This window comes from Volvox carteri, assembly GCF_000143455.1.
Source record: "Volvox carteri f. nagariensis unplaced genomic scaffold VOLCAscaffold_17, whole genome shotgun sequence".
Classification (NCBI taxonomy): domain Eukaryota; kingdom Viridiplantae; phylum Chlorophyta; class Chlorophyceae; order Chlamydomonadales; family Volvocaceae; genus Volvox; species Volvox carteri.
The window spans coordinates 1,879,270-1,897,411 of NW_003307560.1; the positions used below are offsets into that span (position 1 = coordinate 1,879,270).

General features: G+C 58.4%; 1 protein-coding gene across 1 annotated transcript; it reads left to right on the forward strand.

Annotated features, from left to right (window-relative positions):
- Positions 1–1,625: 1,625 nt before the first annotated feature.
- VOLCADRAFT_104625 (uncharacterized protein) lies at positions 1,626–17,319 on the forward strand (the record flags this gene model as incomplete). The annotated part of the gene is made up of 16 exons (XM_002950082.1): positions 1,626–1,911; positions 2,885–3,127; positions 3,827–3,904; positions 5,714–5,902; positions 6,101–6,145; positions 6,647–6,796; positions 7,181–7,445; positions 7,730–7,883; positions 8,198–8,282; positions 8,689–8,858; positions 9,134–9,395; positions 11,213–11,226; positions 11,364–15,294; positions 15,466–15,786; positions 16,088–16,414; positions 17,095–17,319. The coding sequence occupies exons 1-16, from the start codon at positions 1,801–1,803 to the stop codon at positions 17,317–17,319; spliced, it is 6,570 nt and encodes a 2,189-aa protein (XP_002950128.1). The 5' UTR covers positions 1,626–1,800.
- Between the last annotated feature and the right edge of the window lie 823 nt (positions 17,320–18,142).

An 18,142-nucleotide genomic window follows, 5' to 3' on the forward strand; every position in this document is an offset into this window, starting at 1 on the left:
ACACACGGCTGTCCATGCAGGTCGAGCGGCTGCAACGCAAGTTCCATTCTATCCACCTGACCCTGGTGCATGGCCCTTCGGTAGCCTCGGGGCCCACCAGCCGCGCCATCCCCGACTTGGACGCCTCAATGATGGTGTCCACAGCCGCCTCACCCCTCCCGACACACCAGCCCACCCTTGGCGGTCGCTTGGCATCGGCCGCGGGGCCCCTCGCCCGGACACCCGAACTGGCCCCCAAGCCGGTGAGTTCATCAGACATACACAGACACATACACAGCACTCCCATCTCAGGTTTTCAGCTCTGCGGTTGACTCTGGTAACAAACAGGCTGTTCACGACTCCGCTGAAACAGCTTCCCATTTCCCCATGTGCTTCGCAGATGGCGTTCGGCAGCTCTCCATCTCTAGCCACCGTGCCTGGGCGGAAGGTCACAGCCTCGGCAGCGGGCGCTGCCGCCGTTGCGGCGGGCGCCGCACAGTCGCTGGCGCAGCAAGCTCGTGCTGCCGCTCTAGTGGCGCAGATGCCGCCTAGCGGAGCAACCTCGGCTGTGGAGCGCGACCGCGGCGAGCGGGACGCAAAGGACAAGCCGTTTGCTCTGGGTGCTATGACTGCATCTGAAAAGATGCCTCAGCAGCAGGGGATTGCCGGCGGCGCCATGGCCTTCCCGCTGTCAGACACATGAAGGTGTGAAGCGAAGCATCATTTTCAGCGTCGGCGCTCTCCGCGCGTTCGTTCCGGAAGGGGCTGTGTTCCAGTTTTTATAATCCTTGGTGAGCAAGCGACTTCGGCGCACATGGCATAGCTCAATCGCTATAAGTTATATCTGCAGCACTGTTTGACTTGGTTGTCATGTGTGCAGCCGCTGATTACGATTGACCGAACAACGTACATTAAACGACATAAACAAGGCGGGATAGTATGTTGGATGAGCAGCAGGTTTGGGTGACGCTATCGATCACGTTGTGATAGTGCGAGAGGGACGAACCGTCAAGTATTCTCGTTTTGATGGCAGTCAACGGTTGACCAGCTGCCGAGTTCGTTGCGGTTGAGTTCCATTAACAACCTACCTAGGACAAGAAATGATGGTTGGGGTTACCTTTCCAGAGACATGTACTGGCTGATGTCCGTTGGCAAAACTTTCCAGACATGCCTACAGGCAAACCTTGACTTGGCTTAGTCGGTAGCGTGGTCGCTGGTTGTCCATGTCTAATGAGGAAGGCAGCGAAGATTAGCGTTGCCATGATTGGTGAGCAGTAGTAGCATCTGGCGTATAGTTGAACTGCCGTATAGTTGAAATAGGCATAAATAATGCGAACAAATTCCATGATCCTACTGGATCAAAGGCGCTCTGTTGAATGAGGCAGGTTGCTGAGGACTCGAGAGGCTCCAATGGCACATATCTAGGTGGCACATATATGGAGACCGCCGAGCCAAGGGGACGGGTCTGCATACGCGACCTCAGGACATTGTGTTAGTCCTCGTGTAAAGTGATTCGCTCAAGGTATAGAAGATGTGCTGTCAAAGATTACGGACCAACATACCCAACAGCAGGTGTGTTTTTGTCTGAGGTTTCCCAGCGCCCTTCGAATTTTTACCTGGGGTCTGGGGCTCGCTGTAATACCTACTAATACCACCAGCTTACATGTGACGTGCTGGCAAGTTTGGGTTGCCTGCTTGATCTTGCACGCAGGAAGTCTCGACTCACACGGATGCCTAACACAACCTGACCACAACCCATTCTCAGCAATCAACACCTTTGATGGCCTACCATGGCACAACCGCGGAGCCTAACGCAGCGTTATGACCCAAGGGTCACGAGGGTTTAGGCCAATCCCCCCTTGCACCCTTAGCCTGCGCCTTGCCCACTTGGCTCATCGCATAGAAGCGACATACATTCCCGAGCTCGCAAAGGTAAATAAACCATCTTATTTACCGGGTACTGCACCAAGACTGATCTGCGGCAGTCACACGAACCACTTAAGAGCCTTGCAATCTGCATCCAACCGTGGCGCTATCAAGATCTTAGACGGTATAAAAGCTACTCTCCTGTGCTCCTCCACGAACTGTCAGCCCTGAACTTCAATATCCGTCTCATCGAAATCGTCCGGAAACTGGTTGAAAAAGTCAGCGTCTAAAAGCTTCTCTGGAAAAGCTCCCTTGCTATCAAATGCCACGTCCGCTTCGTCGTCGTAGTCGGCAAGGACGCTGTCGATGTCCTCGGTCACCACGGGTTTGCTTAGCACATGGGGTTGGCTCCCCTTTGGTGGCTGCATATCTACCCTTTAACTCGAAACAGCTAGCGAATGCTGACAAATAAATCTTACAAAGTGAAGAACAAAAAGCTCAGGAAAGTGCGCTCAATAAATGGTTTTCGTCGGGAGCTAAATCATGTACTAATACATTCTATAAATCACCTAAGCGCCAAGATGCTACACCGGTTCTGCCTTGGTACGGTCATGCTTCGGTTGTGTTTCCGAAACCAGGACTGGAGGCTCCACCTCCATTCAAGCAAGTCATGGCACACAGCGGGGCTTCTTTATGAACTCTGAATGATTCCTCTTAACAAAGGTATGAAACAATTATCTTAGCCCCTACGCGCTTCAATGTGCACGCGCGAGATGCGAGGGCCACACCCATAATGAGCAACCATTTACGTCGCGGTCTAGTATCCAAACCCAATGGGCCTCGGCGTGGTGTTTTCTGCCAGGCTGGCGGCTCCAGCAAGTCCGCCGTACCACGGCGTCCTGAAAGTCAAGCACAGACATCCCGCAACGCAACGCCGCTGACTTCGCCGCTGAACATCCTCCGGCAAACGGGCACGCTGTTGAGCCCTCACACCCGCTCCTACCTCTCCTCCCCACCGCCATTTCTGCACCACCGCCAGCCGGGGGCTCACACATGCCGGCGCCAGCTGGCGCTATCGTCTGTCCCGGCGCCGGCGCGGTCACCGGCGCCGACAGGCGGAGAAGCCACCCCCTCCACGTCCCCCTCCACAGCCCCCGCTAGCAAGCCTGAGCGTTCTGCCGCGGGCGGTGCCGCCGCCGCCGTCCCGGACGACTGGCGTCAGGAAGTCATTGCCGCGTTGGCGCAGGCGGAAGGATTTGCGGAGCTCACGATACGAACCAAGGTACGGACTACAACCCAACACACTTCCAACGAGGTCTCCATTTTGTGATATGAAGGCTAAAGATTCCAAGTCAGGCCTAATCAGGCCCAAACCAGAGAGCGCTTGTTCTATCGTTGCGGTTGTCGTGGGCACGGATTTGAAAACACAGCAACATCGGAACCTCAGAGCCCCCCTTCCCTGCGTGACCTTGCCGCGTTCACGAGTTGTGTGTGCGGGGGGGGGGGAATGAGAGGGACATCCCGATGGCGGCGGCGGCAGAGACGGTGGCGGGTTGGGGCCGGACTTCGCTGCGGCCGAAACCGGCGTCCTTGGGACAGTCGCCTCCGTCGCCTCCGTCACCGCCAGTGGCGGCCGGGGCCGGCGGCGTCTCCCACACTGGATCCGGCTTTGCGTACGACAGGAGTTCCGTCAGGATCCATCGTCAGGCTGTCGGGGTGCAACCGGGGGGAACCTCCGGAACGCTACTGCCATCACTATTACTACTGCCGTCACTATTGCTACTGCCGTACTGCCGCCACTATTGCTACTGCCGTACTGCCGCCACTATTGCTACTGCCGCCACTATCGATACTTGCTTCGTAACCGCGATGACTCACGGGGGGACAGGCATGCTGATTTTAGCCACGGCCCCTCCCTACCGCTGCTGTTGCTGCCTCCGCCATTGCCAACCACTTGGTACATCGCCATGCAACGCCGCAGGCTGCTTCCGCCGCCGCTCAGTCCTGGCACACCGTCACCGCGCGTCCCGTGCTGCTCGGGGGGACCCGCCACTTGCAGGTCGGACGGGGGTTTGCAGGGAGTATCGGTAATCTTCCGCCGTACGGGAAAACACACACGGCGCCTATCCCCGCTACTTTGCCTATATTTTTCCCGCGGCTCAGTGTCGCTAGGGCTTCAACTAGCTACATGCATGTATGATGTTACAGGGTGGTATAGCTTCACCAGCGGCCCCCTTTCCCTTGGAGGCAGTTCCCTGCTCTCCCCTGCGAGAGGGGCACCCCAATCCATTCACCCATCCGACTTCAGAATGTATTCGTTGGGTTCAGCAACTCACCACCAGCATCCAACCAAATCTAGCGGATCAACGGCGCCACAACTTAGTTCCTGGTCAGCTCGCAAGTTGATATTATCACGTCCTACACCGTCCATAAGATGGGGGGCCACCTTCCAATCCAACACCCCTCACACAACGAGGGGACGGCAGGTGGATTTGAACCCGGAACCTCCGGGAGCAGAAGTCAGGCCTTAACTTCTGCCAGCCACCTGCCTTCATGTATGTATGTATGTATGTATGTATGTATGTATGTATGTATGTATGTATGTATGTATGTATGTATGTATGTATGTATGTATGTCTGACTTAGATACACTGTGGGCCGAGAGAGCCGGGGGCCGAAGCCGAAACACAGCGCAAGGGTCGGGAGCACACAGCACAAGTCGGTCAGTCATGCGTGCTACCCGAGCGCGAGTCAGACTGCCAACACTCTAAGCAGACACTCCGCAGGCCCTCCATCCAGGGATGGCGCTGCATTGAACACACCAAGAAGGGCTCGCAGGTCCCGATAGAGCGAGTCCATAAGTCTCAGCTAGGGCAAAGTCAAAGGCTCTCTGAACAACCCCCCAAAACACCACCAGCGAAAACGGGATCCTAAGGGAGGAAAACAAACAAACAAACAAACACAAATTCGGTTAAGACAGTCCCGGCAGGGGAGGGCTCCTGATATACCTAACAGGCCAACTAAAAACCTCCAAGAGAGAAAGGCTGAGAGAGCTCGACACCACAAGACGTCTTGCAACCACCTTAAAACAACTGACCTCCACCACCTGTCCCTTCCTGGGCTGGTCCAGGGGAGAAGTAGCCTTATAAAGAAAAGGGATCCCGCACAAGCCTGATCACCACTGCAGGGGCCCGGGATAGTCCGGCGAAACCACCAAAGCGTTAGCGTTGCCACGACACACAGCTCCTAGACCCTCCAGAAAACCGCAGGGAGAGGATTGTAGCCCGCGCGGCGCCTCCCCCTTACCGCCACTAACCTGAACGGTTGGTCCTCCAGAAACCTATTCACCCTGCCTCGTACTGCACCGCTCTCACCTTCGTCCCTCACCAAGCAACCCAGTCCCACAGAGAAGACGTGTCTAAATAGAATGGCCCTCCTCGGGCCACATCTCCCCCTCATCCGAGCCCCGCTACCACCACCAGACCTCAACCTCCCAAACACCAGAAGACCTACGTCCTTTTGGCGCTCTCACCGCCATTTCCCCCCTCCCCTGTCCGAGCGACCCCACCTCCCCCCGGCTCTCCAGCACCCTACAACCTCGGAGCGGCACTAGGGAAGAAAAAGGGTTCTTCCCTGCACGACGTGACCGCCTCCATTCCCCGTCCTTCTCCTCTCCCTCTCCCGTATGTATGTATGTATGTATGTATGTTCTTGCTCAGCTCCATGAACGAACTTGCATTCGCGCATGGATTCACACACGGGCGACTGCCGCTGCAGCTCGAGCACGACGGATATGGTGTCTTCTCTTCCCCCCCATACACACACACGCATCTCCCTTCCCAGACGTCCTCCTCCGTCCCGCCTTCAGGTGACGACATTCACCGTACGACAAAGTACGTCCGTCAACCACCCGCTGGGCCTGGCGGCGGCGAGCGCCGCGGGCCCTGGCGGTACGGCAGCGGTGGCTGCTGTGGATGCCGTGGTCCGGCCGCTGCTGGAGGCGGGTGGGCTGGGAAGCGTCACTCTCCGTACGAGCAGCCAGGACTTGACGGTGCAGGTGGGGGGGGGGGAAGCGGCGGCGGGATTATGTATGTTAAGGGGGGTTAGGAGCGTGCGGGGGAGAGCACCGGGTTCGTGCCGTGTGGGCGAGCTCATTGACTTTTCTCTCCTCATCCTCGGCCCCGGGTTTTCCTCCCCTACATGCTCTCTTGTGGCGGTACCAGCACGTGACGCAGTGCCCCCCTCCGCAACGCAGATTACAAAACGGGGGAAGGGTATTGTGCACCGAGGCGCACCCCAGGTATGTTTGTATGTATGTATGTATGTATTTAGGTGCGTGGGCAGGCGGGTTACCGGGCGGGTGAGAGAGATGGGAAAGAAGGAGAGGGGGAGAGGGGGGGAAGGAAGTAGGGGATTGGGTGACTCGTGCTTGCACGCGCGTGTGTGTATATTTATGTGTTTGAGTGATCTGAGCCGTGTCTGTCTGTATGTATGTGCGTGTGTTTAGGGTACACGGCCCCTCCTGAGTAACCTCTCGAGTGCCCCCGGTGTCCACATTGTACAATGTATGACGTACGGTGTACGGTGTGTGCCTTTTTTTCCGTGTGGCGTCTTGTCCGGGTCCAGCAGCCTGCTTCCCTCCCATGCCATGCCACTGTCTTCCCCTGTGGGGCCTTATTACACGCGTCATCTCCATACACATACCACCTCCCCTCCCCTCACTTTCCCTCAAAGCCGCAACAAACAACCCCCTTTGCTCCCCCTTCCTTCCTCCTTTCTTTTTCTCACCCACTTCGAAAAGAGTCGTCCCGCCCTGGTCACTTCCGAGCCGGGTCGAGCGCTGTCGCACGACCGGACCAAAGATACCCCCATACCGGCAAACCAGCCGCACCCCTTCCTGCAGCGAATCGGATTTCAAACAGCGGACGGCAGGATCCGGGCCAACATGCAGGTCGGTGCGACCCGTGGGTCGCTGGGACTCTTGGGTGCGATCCCGTCTGTACCGGTGGTATATATTTATATTTCCTCTGTAATGGGTCGTGTGGTGGTGATGGTGATGGTGATGGTGATGGTGATGGTGATGGTGATGGTGATGGTGATGGTGATGGTGATGGTGATGGTGATGGTGATGGTGATGGTGATGGTGATGGTGATGGTGATGGTGATGGTGATGGTGATGGTGATGGTGATGTCCCAATCCCCCCTCTCGTGTTGCCAATCAAGAGAGTCGTGCGTCCATTTTTGAGAAAAAAGGTTGCACATGTAAGGCGTTAAATAGCATTCGTGAGTGCGGCGATTTTTCAACGGCGTTTCCTGAGGGCCCTATCCCCTGCAGGACAAGTTCAGCCAAGTGAACGAGTTCTTGAAGCTGCTAGGTCACACGGGCTTCATACAGCAGCAGCTACAGCTACAGCAGCAGCAGCAGCAGCAGCAAAGGGCAGGCGCCATCGATGGCGCCACCGCACCAGAGGTTGCAGTGGTTGCGGCAACCGCAACCGCTGGACGACAATTCATACAAGAAGAAGCAGAACCCGGAGGGGGTCCCCGGAGGGCGCTTCATATCCTGGATTGCGGCTGCGGTTCCTCACACCTGACCTTTGGTGGGGCCTGGGGGGAGGGGAGGGGAGGGGAGGGGAGGGGAGGGGAGGGGAGGGGAGGGGAGTTAGGCAGGTGTGTATTACAGGTTCGTGGGTCGGCACCATGACGGTGGGGGCATGGGAAACAAAGAGGGAACGCCACCACCGCCACCATTGCCACCGCCAGCAGCAGCACCAGAACCCATATTTTTCTGTTGATTTCCTCATTAATTGCCTTCCCCCTCCTTCCTCCCTCCAATCAACACCCTCTACCCCCACCCCCACCTCCACCTCCACCTCACCCTCAGGCACCTACCACTACCTAAACCACGTGTTGGGCCTGCAGACCACGCTGACGGGTGTGGATGTGAACGGCGCACTGATGACTAAGGCCAACGAACACGCCCGCCAGCTGGGGCTCCAGGGGGCGCGGTTCGACACGGCCCCCATTGGGCAGTACAGGTAGTACGGGCTGTAGTACGGCAGTACTGTGTTCAGGCGGGCGGGGGGCCGGGGAGGGAGGAAGTTGCGAATCGCGTTTGTCTAAACCCTGGACATGTACGATGTTGCTGTGACAGTGTAACCCCGCCATCATCACCATCACCAGTACCATTACTACCATGACCACGACTGCAACCACCTTGACTATCACCCATATCGACGGGGTGATGGCAGGCCATCCGTACACCGCCTCCCCTCCGGGTGCCGCCTCCCACCCACACGCGTCGTCCCGCTCACCCGCATACACATCCCCCCTCCCCCCTTCCACCCGCCAGTCCTGCCATACCACCCGACATCGTGCTCGCCCTTCACGCGTGTGACACAGCCACTGACGACGCTCTGGCCCTCGCCGTGAAGCAGGTAATGATGGCGCTGGTGTGTGTGTATGTATGTATGTCTCTGTGTGTGTATGTTTTGGGGGGAGACTGCGAGGGGGATTGCGTGGGGGAGTCAAAACCCTGGAAGGTTCCTTCCCGGGGGTTTCAACGGGGGGGAGGGAGAGTACGAATGAGGGAAGGATGAGCGGCCTGGCGGTGACGACGTGGTGGGAAAGGGGGATTGCGGGGAGAGAGCGGCTCTTTGGGTGGAACCCAACCCCCGATGAGATTTACAGCCGATGATGATACACACACACACAGAGGAGGAGGAACCTAGATGGGGATCTCTGATGCATTTCGACACCATACTTATCTCATCCCACTACCCGGGGTGGGTGCCAATCCCCTCCCCTACTTCCCCCTCTTTTCCTGTTGTACGACATCCTCAGGGCTCCCCGCTCATCCTCGCCGTACCATGCTGTCACGCGCACCTTCACAAACAGCTGTCCGGTCGGACCCCCACCTCCCGACCCCCCTGGAGCCCCCTCCTGCGTCACGGCATCCTCAAACAACGGCAGTTGGATTTGCTAACGGATTCGTTGCGGGCACAACTGCTCAGGTAGGGGGGACCCCCCAGGGGGGGAGGTTCGGTGTTGTGAAATTGTGCATACGTATGTGTGTGTATACGTATCTGACACGACGCGTGTGCGTGTCTTTAATCCGGTTATGACCTTCTTCACCCGTTGATTAGGTCAGCTGGTCGAACAAACCAAAACGATCCGTGCGACACATACACCTCGCGATTTCCCCTCCCCCGTTTCCTTTCCCTTCCCCCGGGTAGATCAAAATTATCCTGTGTGTATGTGTGTGTATGTGTGTGTTTGCGTAATGAAGGGTTGCGGGCTACCGGACCGACGTGGTCGAGTTCGTGTCCACGGAGCACACGCCCCGAAACCTGCTCATACGGGCTGTCCGACAGCAGCAGGTGGCGCAGCAGCAATCCAAAGGCCCCGCCGTGCCGTCGCCGTCACCGTCAGCAGTGGCACCGCCGCCGCCGCCACCACCGCCGCCGCCAAGCTGGCGGCGGCAGCAGTTGTCAGCGGCCCGCGAATATCTGGCGTTACGGGACTACTGGGGCGTTACGCCGAGACTGGAGGTGTGAGGGAACGACCGTCTGTTTGTCTGTTTGCCTGCCAGTCTTCCTGTCCGTCCGTCCGCCTGTCAATATGTCTGGCCGTAAGGCTCACTGGGCGGCTCTTCGGCTCTTTTTCCCCCCCGATCTTCCCTTTCTCCTCCTCGCGTGTTGCCGTACCTCAGGTATTGCTTAATGAGCAAGTTGGTCTCTTGTTGCTGGAGGCGGCTTCAGCCACCACCACCACCACCACCACCACCACTCCCATGACCAGCATTGCCTCCGAAGAGGAGATGGGCGAGGGGGAAGAGGGGGATGGATTTGTTGGCTTCGTCGTCTGAAGCGAAAAGGCGGCTGGTCGCTGGAATGTCCGGCGAAGTAAGGTGGCGGAGTAAGGTGGCGGTGTCTCGCAGTGCGAGGGCCGCGAATCTGCCGGTTGTATGTATGTATGTATGTATGTATGTATGTATGTATGTATGTATGTGAGAGAGTGGGAGCTCAGAGTTTGGGCTCGTCCAATTATTAACACCAACTAGGCCTAGATAAATATCTGCCTTTTTTCAACTACAAACTATTTGGCAGGAGTTTTCAGAAATCCAAGGAAAGTTTCCATCGGAGAACGTAACGGGTAACGTGATGGGTAACGTGGGCAGCGAAACAAATGAAGGCCTAAGGCCAAGTGTTATTCCTTGCTATCTAAACGTGCAGAGCTCGGAACAAACAGCCTATGGCCCAAGCGGATAAAAATGGTTCCAATGGAACACGTGGAAGCCCAGTATTTGGCTATCCGTCTTTCCTATGCAGCGGTCTGTATGCCTGACTCGCATTTGGCTTCCCTGGACGTTCTGGATCCAGTGCGAGATGAACGTCTTCCTGGAAGGGGTCTCGGGCAAGGAAACGAATGTTCTTCAGATATTGGATATTGGAAAGGGGAAGGGAGATCTTGGGCGAAGATGGGAAGGGGGAAAAGGACTGGGAAAGGGAAAGGCTGCTCGTGCTTAGGAGGCAGCGGACAGAGCGAATTGTTGCGAACAATGAGAGCGCAAAACTGGGGCGGGTTTGGTTGGTCAGTACCGGTGTAGCTGAATTGGGGGAGTCCAGAAGATTCCATTCTTTGTGGTCTGGGGGTACGAATCCTGCCTCCGGTCCCGGCGTGCGGTTACGAGGCATATTTGTCGTACGTCAAAACAAGTTGCACCATTGACGCCAGCAGTCTGCTAGTGTAGCTGTGTAAAATGTAATTTTGTGCTTTAGCTTCGTGCGTTCCCTCGGATCCCGAAATCAGATAATAATTTCTGATCGCCTTATTTCTGTCCTTGGTATCATGGCCTTATCACTATGATTATCTGCTCCCGCGCGATAAGCTCTCTGATCCGAACCACCGCGTTCTTATTGACTTCACGGAACTGCAAAATCAATCCGGCACCGTAATTCGGCCCACGTCGAAGAAGAAATCCTGCACAAAGTTGAGCGGTTTCACGTACGTGCATCTAAGTTTTAATTCTATGGGTCTGGGATAGGATGCGCTCAAGAAATGAGGGGGAAATGCAGCCGCCGAGCGAGCCAAGTTCAAGACGTCAGAGAGCTTGCAGCGCAACACCCTGGAAAAGCACAAGAGGCTCTTAAAGATTCTGCTATTGTTGGTGCGTCATATGGTTGTTGTGGGCGTTTTGGTGCAAGCCCACATGCCGAATACAACCCTCATCAACGCAGTGAGCATTTCTGCAGATGCAAAAAGCGTGCTGGAGCATGCGGGGCTTACCTCAAGTTCAAGCTCGGCCCTGACAACACTCTCCCGTAACGCCTTGACCCTCTCCTCCCCTTCTCATCTGACCTTGGAGGACGAAGATGCTCGGTAAGCGCTGTCCAGATATGCGGGGTGCACACCTCGTCCAGGCAATTCAACTATAATGATGCAGCAACGCGAGCGCTGGTCAGGCCCAGTACATTTGCCAATACGCTTCTTCTTCTGGGTGTTTCCTTGCCGCGCAGGCGCTGCAGCCCTCAAAGCGGCGGAGCTGAACATTTGCATGGATTACTATTTAACCCAGGCATGTCCACACCAGTGCTTGCAACAGCATGGGAAGCGGGTCCGCCGAGTAGCCCTGCCATCCGTCCACAGCGGCTGAACCGCCTATACCTGAAGCCGCCTGTGACCGCTGAACCCTCTATTGCAAGTTCCAGAGTCCCATCGACCACCATCGGCGATGTTGTTTACCCCAGCATCGACACCAACGGCAGCAGCACCCAGCCCGCTACCGTTCTTGCCACCCCTGCCAATCCCGGCGGTTCAAAGAGCATCGATAACGTCAGCGCTAATACCGACGGCATCCTTTGCAAATCGCGGGGCGGCAGCGGCAGCGGTGGAACCATCATCCCCAGTCGCAGCGGCAGGTCCAGCAAGCGTCTAGCCCCTGTCAACCTCCGTGTTACCCCCAGCCATGTTAGGCCCCCACAGGTTGACGGATCCATGACCAGTACGGCTGCCGCCGCCGCCGCCGCCGTCGGAGCCGTCGCGAATGCCTCATGTTCTGACCTGCATGGTGGGCGGAGCAATCACGGGAGTGCCCTGGAACCTCTCTTCTTCCACAGCGATGATGGCGAGCGGTCTATGACCATCATCGCCGATGACCCAGATCTCCTTATGAACAGTCCCAGTGGGGCAACCTATCAAGAAACTCCGGCTAAACCGCCCTTCGCCGCCTCCGAAGCCACCACTATCCCCATCACGATGCCGGCCGCCTTTACAACCAACGCCGGGATCACGGCCACTAGCCTCATGCGGGGTGCTGTCCACCGCCCCACAGCCCGCAGCGCCCCTGCTGTGGCTGAATCGACGGCTGTTGATGTCGAAGGGTACCTGCCGTTGGCCGTAACGACCCGATCGCAGGCCGCAGCGGTCAAGCCACCTGGCCACGTGCATGACGACCTTGACATGGCACAGTTGCCTGTGCAGGGGGATGGAAATGGCCGCCCGGCGCCATCACTCGTGCCCGCTGGACATGTTCGAGCGCGTGAAGCGGCGGTGTCGCCTGTGCCGCCAGCTGGCGCGGATTGTGAGCCGCAGCAACTGCCGGGCACGGACGCTGTGGTGGGCAGCCACAGCACCGAAGTAATGGCGCATGCTGTTGCCGGTGGGACGTGCCGCATCCGAATGAAGCTCCACTCAAGCAACCCGGAGCAGCTCAGGCCTAGCATGCTGGCGCCACTTGCTCGGCTGCTGCTGCCATACAGCTGGGCCCTGCAGAGCGTCGCCGCGCGCCCTGGCTGTCTGGAGCTTGTGCTAGATTACACGATGCTCGAGAATGTGGCGGTGCAGCTGCACGGCCGAAGGGCTGGGGACGCCAGCACCGCTTCTGGCCTCGCTGCCGCTGCCGCCGCCGACCCAGATGCCATGATCTCCGACGGCCAAGTGGCTGAACTGCTGTCGTACTTGCAATGCCAGGGTTTAGTGGACCCCTCCCAAGAGCCGATGGTCACGGTACAGGTCAACCAGCAGCTGCGACGATTGCAGTGGCAGGGCCACGAGCCACAGGCAGCACTGACATCGCCGCGGCCGGGTCCTTCTGATGACCTCCTATCCTGGTGCACAGGCGAGCCTTCATCATCACACACTAACACTACTGCCGTCACCACCATTGCCGCCTCGGCGACGGCGGGGATGTCAGAGCGACCGGCGCTACAGACGAGCGGTGGCTGGTTCTGTCATGCCGGGTCAGGTCAGGCCGTGACAGAGGAAGTGGGGCTTACGAGTACGCAGCCAGACGCGGCGCCGGTCTGCCTCGTGGCGCCCTGTGTAGGGCCGGCAGCAGCGGCGGTACTGTACGTTGCTGTACCTTGTGCCGGGCTACACACCTGTACCGTCCGATGCCTTGGCTGCTTTCTGCCGGTACAGCAGCTGCAGCGCTTGTCCACGGCTGCTATCCACGACACCGCAGCGGCAGCGGCGGCGGGGATGCCTCGGCTGGGCATGGATTGGGCGGATGCCGTGGATTTGGCAGCAGCGGCAGCTGGTGCTGAGGGCGACGTACTTATCATTCAGCTGGACTCGCTTCCACGGCACTCAACGCTGCTTCAAGTGGAGTTGAGGATGGGTGGGAAATCACTCAAAGACGGCGCAGCAGCAGCGGGGGCGGTGCAGCCGCTGCAGCAGGCGGAGGAGGAGCACCAGCCGCCAATGCCTGCGCAGCTTGTCACTGAGCCCCTGTCCGCCGCGGCGCCAGTCCTTTTCCTACGTGCGTGTGCGTGTGACCGGGACGAGGTCTGCAGGTGCTCTTGTGCTCGGCGAATTCGACCGGGGTGGACGAGCATGGTCGGCGGTTCGGTCATTGATCGCGACGTGAACGAGTCTGGCTGTGGCGTGCTGAGCATGGCAACGGCTAGAGGTGTTGCTGCTGAGCTGAAGGACCTAAAAACACGCATTCTGGCTAGCCGCGTTGCGGGAGCTGCGCAATCGTCCGCGGATGCTCATGCCTTGGCGTCGGCGGCTCCTGTTCCAGGTACTAGTGCTGCTGCTGCTGCTGCTGGCGAACTGGACGAGATCGGGGCTGCGGCGGCGACAGCAGCGATCGCCGTGAGGGAGTTCATCAGCGACCTAGGACTCCTGCTGGATACAGCCGCATGTGTGCAGCTGCAGGAGGGGGAGGAAGAAGAAGAAGATGATGAGGAAGCGGCGGTGGGTAATTGCCTATCCTACAACCGTGTGATCCGTGGCCTGCTGCTGCAGCGGCTTGGTTTCGCCGGCAGTGGAGCAATCGAACTCCCCGATGATGTCAGCGGCGCCGCCATTGATGGTAGCGACTCAACTACTGCACAGTTCCGGCAGCACTTGGCGGACACGGCCGTGACGTTGCTGGCGGGCTGCTTGGAGCTGTCCCTGCCATATACGGCGCGCCTGGTCTCGTCGTGTTCGGCAGGGCAGCTGCGGCTGTGCAGCGAGGACGTGTTGGTGGCGGCGGTGGCGGTGGATGAGGTCGAGGTGGCGGCGCGGCTCGAAAACCTGCTTCGCTTCACTGATCCTCCTTGCCTGCCGCAGAAGTCACCGCAGCCGCTGCCTCCGTCGCCACCCTCGCACCGAGCTAACGGGACGGCTGCTGGCAGTAGCGGTGACGTCCGCGCCATTGTAATACCGCGGACAGCAACACCCCTGGCATCTTCCTCCATGCACGCCAGTACATCCAGTACACTACCGCAGGTTGCGCTTAGTGGCAAAGAACGACAACAACAACACCGTGGTGCTGTCGACGCCACTTGCAGCGGCGGCGGTGCAGCCGACGGCGCCGCAGTAGCAGCAGTAGCAGTAGGATCGCCAGCGGTGGCCCCACTCGTCAGCCCTTCAGTCGTTGCCTTTTTTTCCCCTCCTGCTGTGGCGGGCGCTGCCCCGGTTGACGACTCCTCCCCCACGCGACCTCCCCTGAGACCTAGCCTCAGTACCAGTCTGCTGCTGGAACATCAACATGCCCACAACGTCAATGTCAACTCCAGCGTCAACCACTTCCTGAGTCAGCGCCAGGGCCGGAACGGCGTCGGAATTGAGTTTCGGCACAGCTCTGGTCCGGGATTCGAGACTGGCTCTGGGTTCCCAGGTCCAAATACTCCTGGCACATCCCCGGGGGGCCTCGTCCAGAGCCTGTCGGGTTCTGTGGCTGTGCTTCAAGGTCCCCATCTGCGCTTGCGGCCACCCGCACCCGGTCAGGACACGTTTGCCGTCCCGTCTTCCCTGCCATCCTTGCCGTCATCTGCACAGACGCAACCGTTACGTTACCGGCGGTTCTCTAGAGTGCTTGAGGCGGTGGCTGCGGCGGCGGGTGGCGCTGAGGCAAGGGTGCAGACGGAGTCAGAAGGACGGTCACTGGGTCTGGACCCGGTGTTGACGACTGGCAGGTTGGTTGGCAGCGGTACCGCCGGCGGTGACGCACCTGCCGTCAGCCTGAGAGCGACAGCCATACTTAGCCGGAGGACTGCCGCTCAACCGCAGCAGCAACAGCTGCAACCGCAGCAGCAGCAACCGCGGCAACAGCAGCAGCAACAACGGCAGCAGCAACAGCAACCGCGGCAGCCGGAGCAGCTGAATACTCCGTCGGCGAATGGACAGCATTGCGCTGAGCAGGAGGACTCATTCCAAAGCGGGCAAGTGGACCGTCGAGGTGCCCAAGAACAGACGTTGGTTGGGGCATCGCCAGTGTCGTCGTCATGCGTCAAGGCGACGGCAGTGTCACAGTGGCAGGTGGCGGCTGCAGCTACGGGGCCTCCTCCTCCACTACCACCGCACGGGTCGTCGGGAGCGCCGGCGGGTTCGTCAGGGACAACGACATTCCTGGGGAGGGTTGGCAGCCAGGTGCTGGCCTGCCTCACAGGCTTTGCTTCCCCGCACATGGAGCAGGCGTTTTGGCAGGATACCACCATACGTTTGCAGGTGCATATGTGTGCGTTGGGGGGTCGGGACGGGTGAGGTTTCCGGCGGTCAGTTTCCCGATCCAGATGCCTCCTGTACTTCAACACTCGCCCCACCATACCACCACCTGACTGCGATTACATCATCGCTTTGGACTCGAGTAATTCGTGGCTTTGGACGTCAGCATTGATTCTTTGCTTCTTGCATCATGTGGTTCCCCCTACCTCAGAGACCGGGGGGCATATCCCCGTCTAATTTTCCCTTATCCCCCATCGCCTACCTCCACCCTTTTTTCATGGGGGGCCTCGGCCCTGCTCCACAGGCTATGTGCCGGCTATACGCCGGCATCACACTCGTCTTCGTGTCACTTAGCGTGGGACGTGCATTCATCGAGGACGGCCTCCCCGCGGCGGCTTTCATGGCGCTGTACCAGGGCGGCCAGGCGCTGCTTCTGGCGGTGTTTGGGCTGCTGGGTGACGGCCGGCCAGAACGCCTCTTTGGCGCTGTGGTCACCTGCACGGGGCTGCGCGCCGTGTGTCACTCGCTGCTTAGCCGCGGCCTGGCGCCGCTGCCATCCTTCGTGCTGCCGCTGTGCCACATGGGCGTGGACGTGTTCAATGAGGCGGTTGCGAAGGCGGTGTTCGAGCAGGTGAGAGAGTGAACGGGTGAGGGTACTAGGGCAGGGCAGGTCTCAGGTCAGATGAAAGCTGAAGCAGGGCAGCACAGGTCGGGTCCGGTCAGCTGAGGGCTGGGCTGGGCTGGGCTGGGCTGGGCTGGGGTGGTTCCTGGGCTGGGCTGGGGTGGTTCCTGGGCTGCCTCCCTCCCTCCCTCCTCCCTGCCTTTCAGTATCAGCAAATCAGCCTTTTTCTCCAGGCCAGCAACTTTACGCCACCTTTACGCCAACACTATTTTACTCGCCGCCTTCACTACTACTTTTTCTACACCTACTTCTTTACGGATTGGCTATACTATTCAGCTTTTTAATTCTGGCGGCTTAGGTAGGTAGGATTTCCGACATCAACGTCACTTCGTCATTCCAAGGTCACAGTCGTCACAGTCGCCACGGACGCCTTTCGGTCAGTTTTTACGTTTGCTACTCTCTTGCCCTGGCAGCAGCTTCAATCGTGTGTGGTTCGTCTTTCCCTCCCTCCTCCCTCCCTCCCTCCCTGGGCTGACTCCTCCACAAGTCGCGACTGGTTAGTTACTCCTTATTCACTTCTGGCGTATCAGTCTATCCTTGACATCAGCTTCACTCGTTCGTGATTCGTCTTCCATACCTACCTACCAACCTACGTGTCTGCCTGTTTCCCTGCTACCCGCCTCCCACAGCTACCCGTGTGGCTGTTCCTGACCCTCCTAATTTTTCTGGAGCTACCAACCGCCTACGCGCTGTACTACTTCCTGGACGGCCATGGACAGGGCCTGCTGGCCCGTTGCCTGCTGCTGCGGCTCGCTGTCTTTGGGGTGCTGCGGACGGCGGTGGTGATCGGAATTCAGGCGGCCTGGCGCGTGCAGTTCCTGGCGCGGCGGGCGGCGCAAGCCAAGCGCGACTGACGGCAAGGAAGGATGAAAAAGGGACGAGATCACAGCAAAGGGGCAAGGGACAAGACAAGGCGCCCCGACAACTAAGAACCTCTGTGCTGGGCTGGGCTGGACTTGGGCGAGGCAACTCGGGAAGTCGTGGCAGCAGCATGGATGAGATGTTGGGCTGTTGTGAAGGATGCGAGACACGGGCCCCAGCGAAGGAGGGGGACCGAGGGGAGGCCTTCAAGAAGGGGTGAGAAACGAAATGCGACTATATTTCTGCATAGCAATATCAATCTAGGCTAGTGGGGGCGCGGGTGCATACATGTGTGCTCGTGGGTTGGTAAGGTGTATACAGCGTGCGTCCACAACTGCGGAACGCGATTAGGTGTAAACTTTTGTTACATAAGTAGATCTGGCGGCCTACTAGGTTTGGGGACTGTTTTGGACGGTACCTCGCCGATGCCTGAGGGAGGAGGCGGCATGTGTGTTTTATATTGTGCCGGAATTGTTGTACCTTAGAAACAGGCGGCTAAGCTTCCATGCCAAGCCTTCTCTTCGCAATCGCGATGGCGATGGCTTTTGGCGGCGGCGGCGGCGGCTGGTTTGGCGCAAGCTGCGTAGCGTGCCGTTGACTGACGTAGGATGGCTTCATGTATTTTATATTTGAAATTTAATCGAGTGTTACTTATGCCGGTTAGGCGGTTATAAGCATGTACTGAAGAACGATTTTCCTTGGGCGTTTTCCTGACGGCTGGTGCCGGCGTGAATGGCGCCGTGAACTTGCAAGGTATGATGTTTGGTGGTTGTGCTATTGGTGACATTAACTGCCTCCGGTACGTAAGGAGGCAAC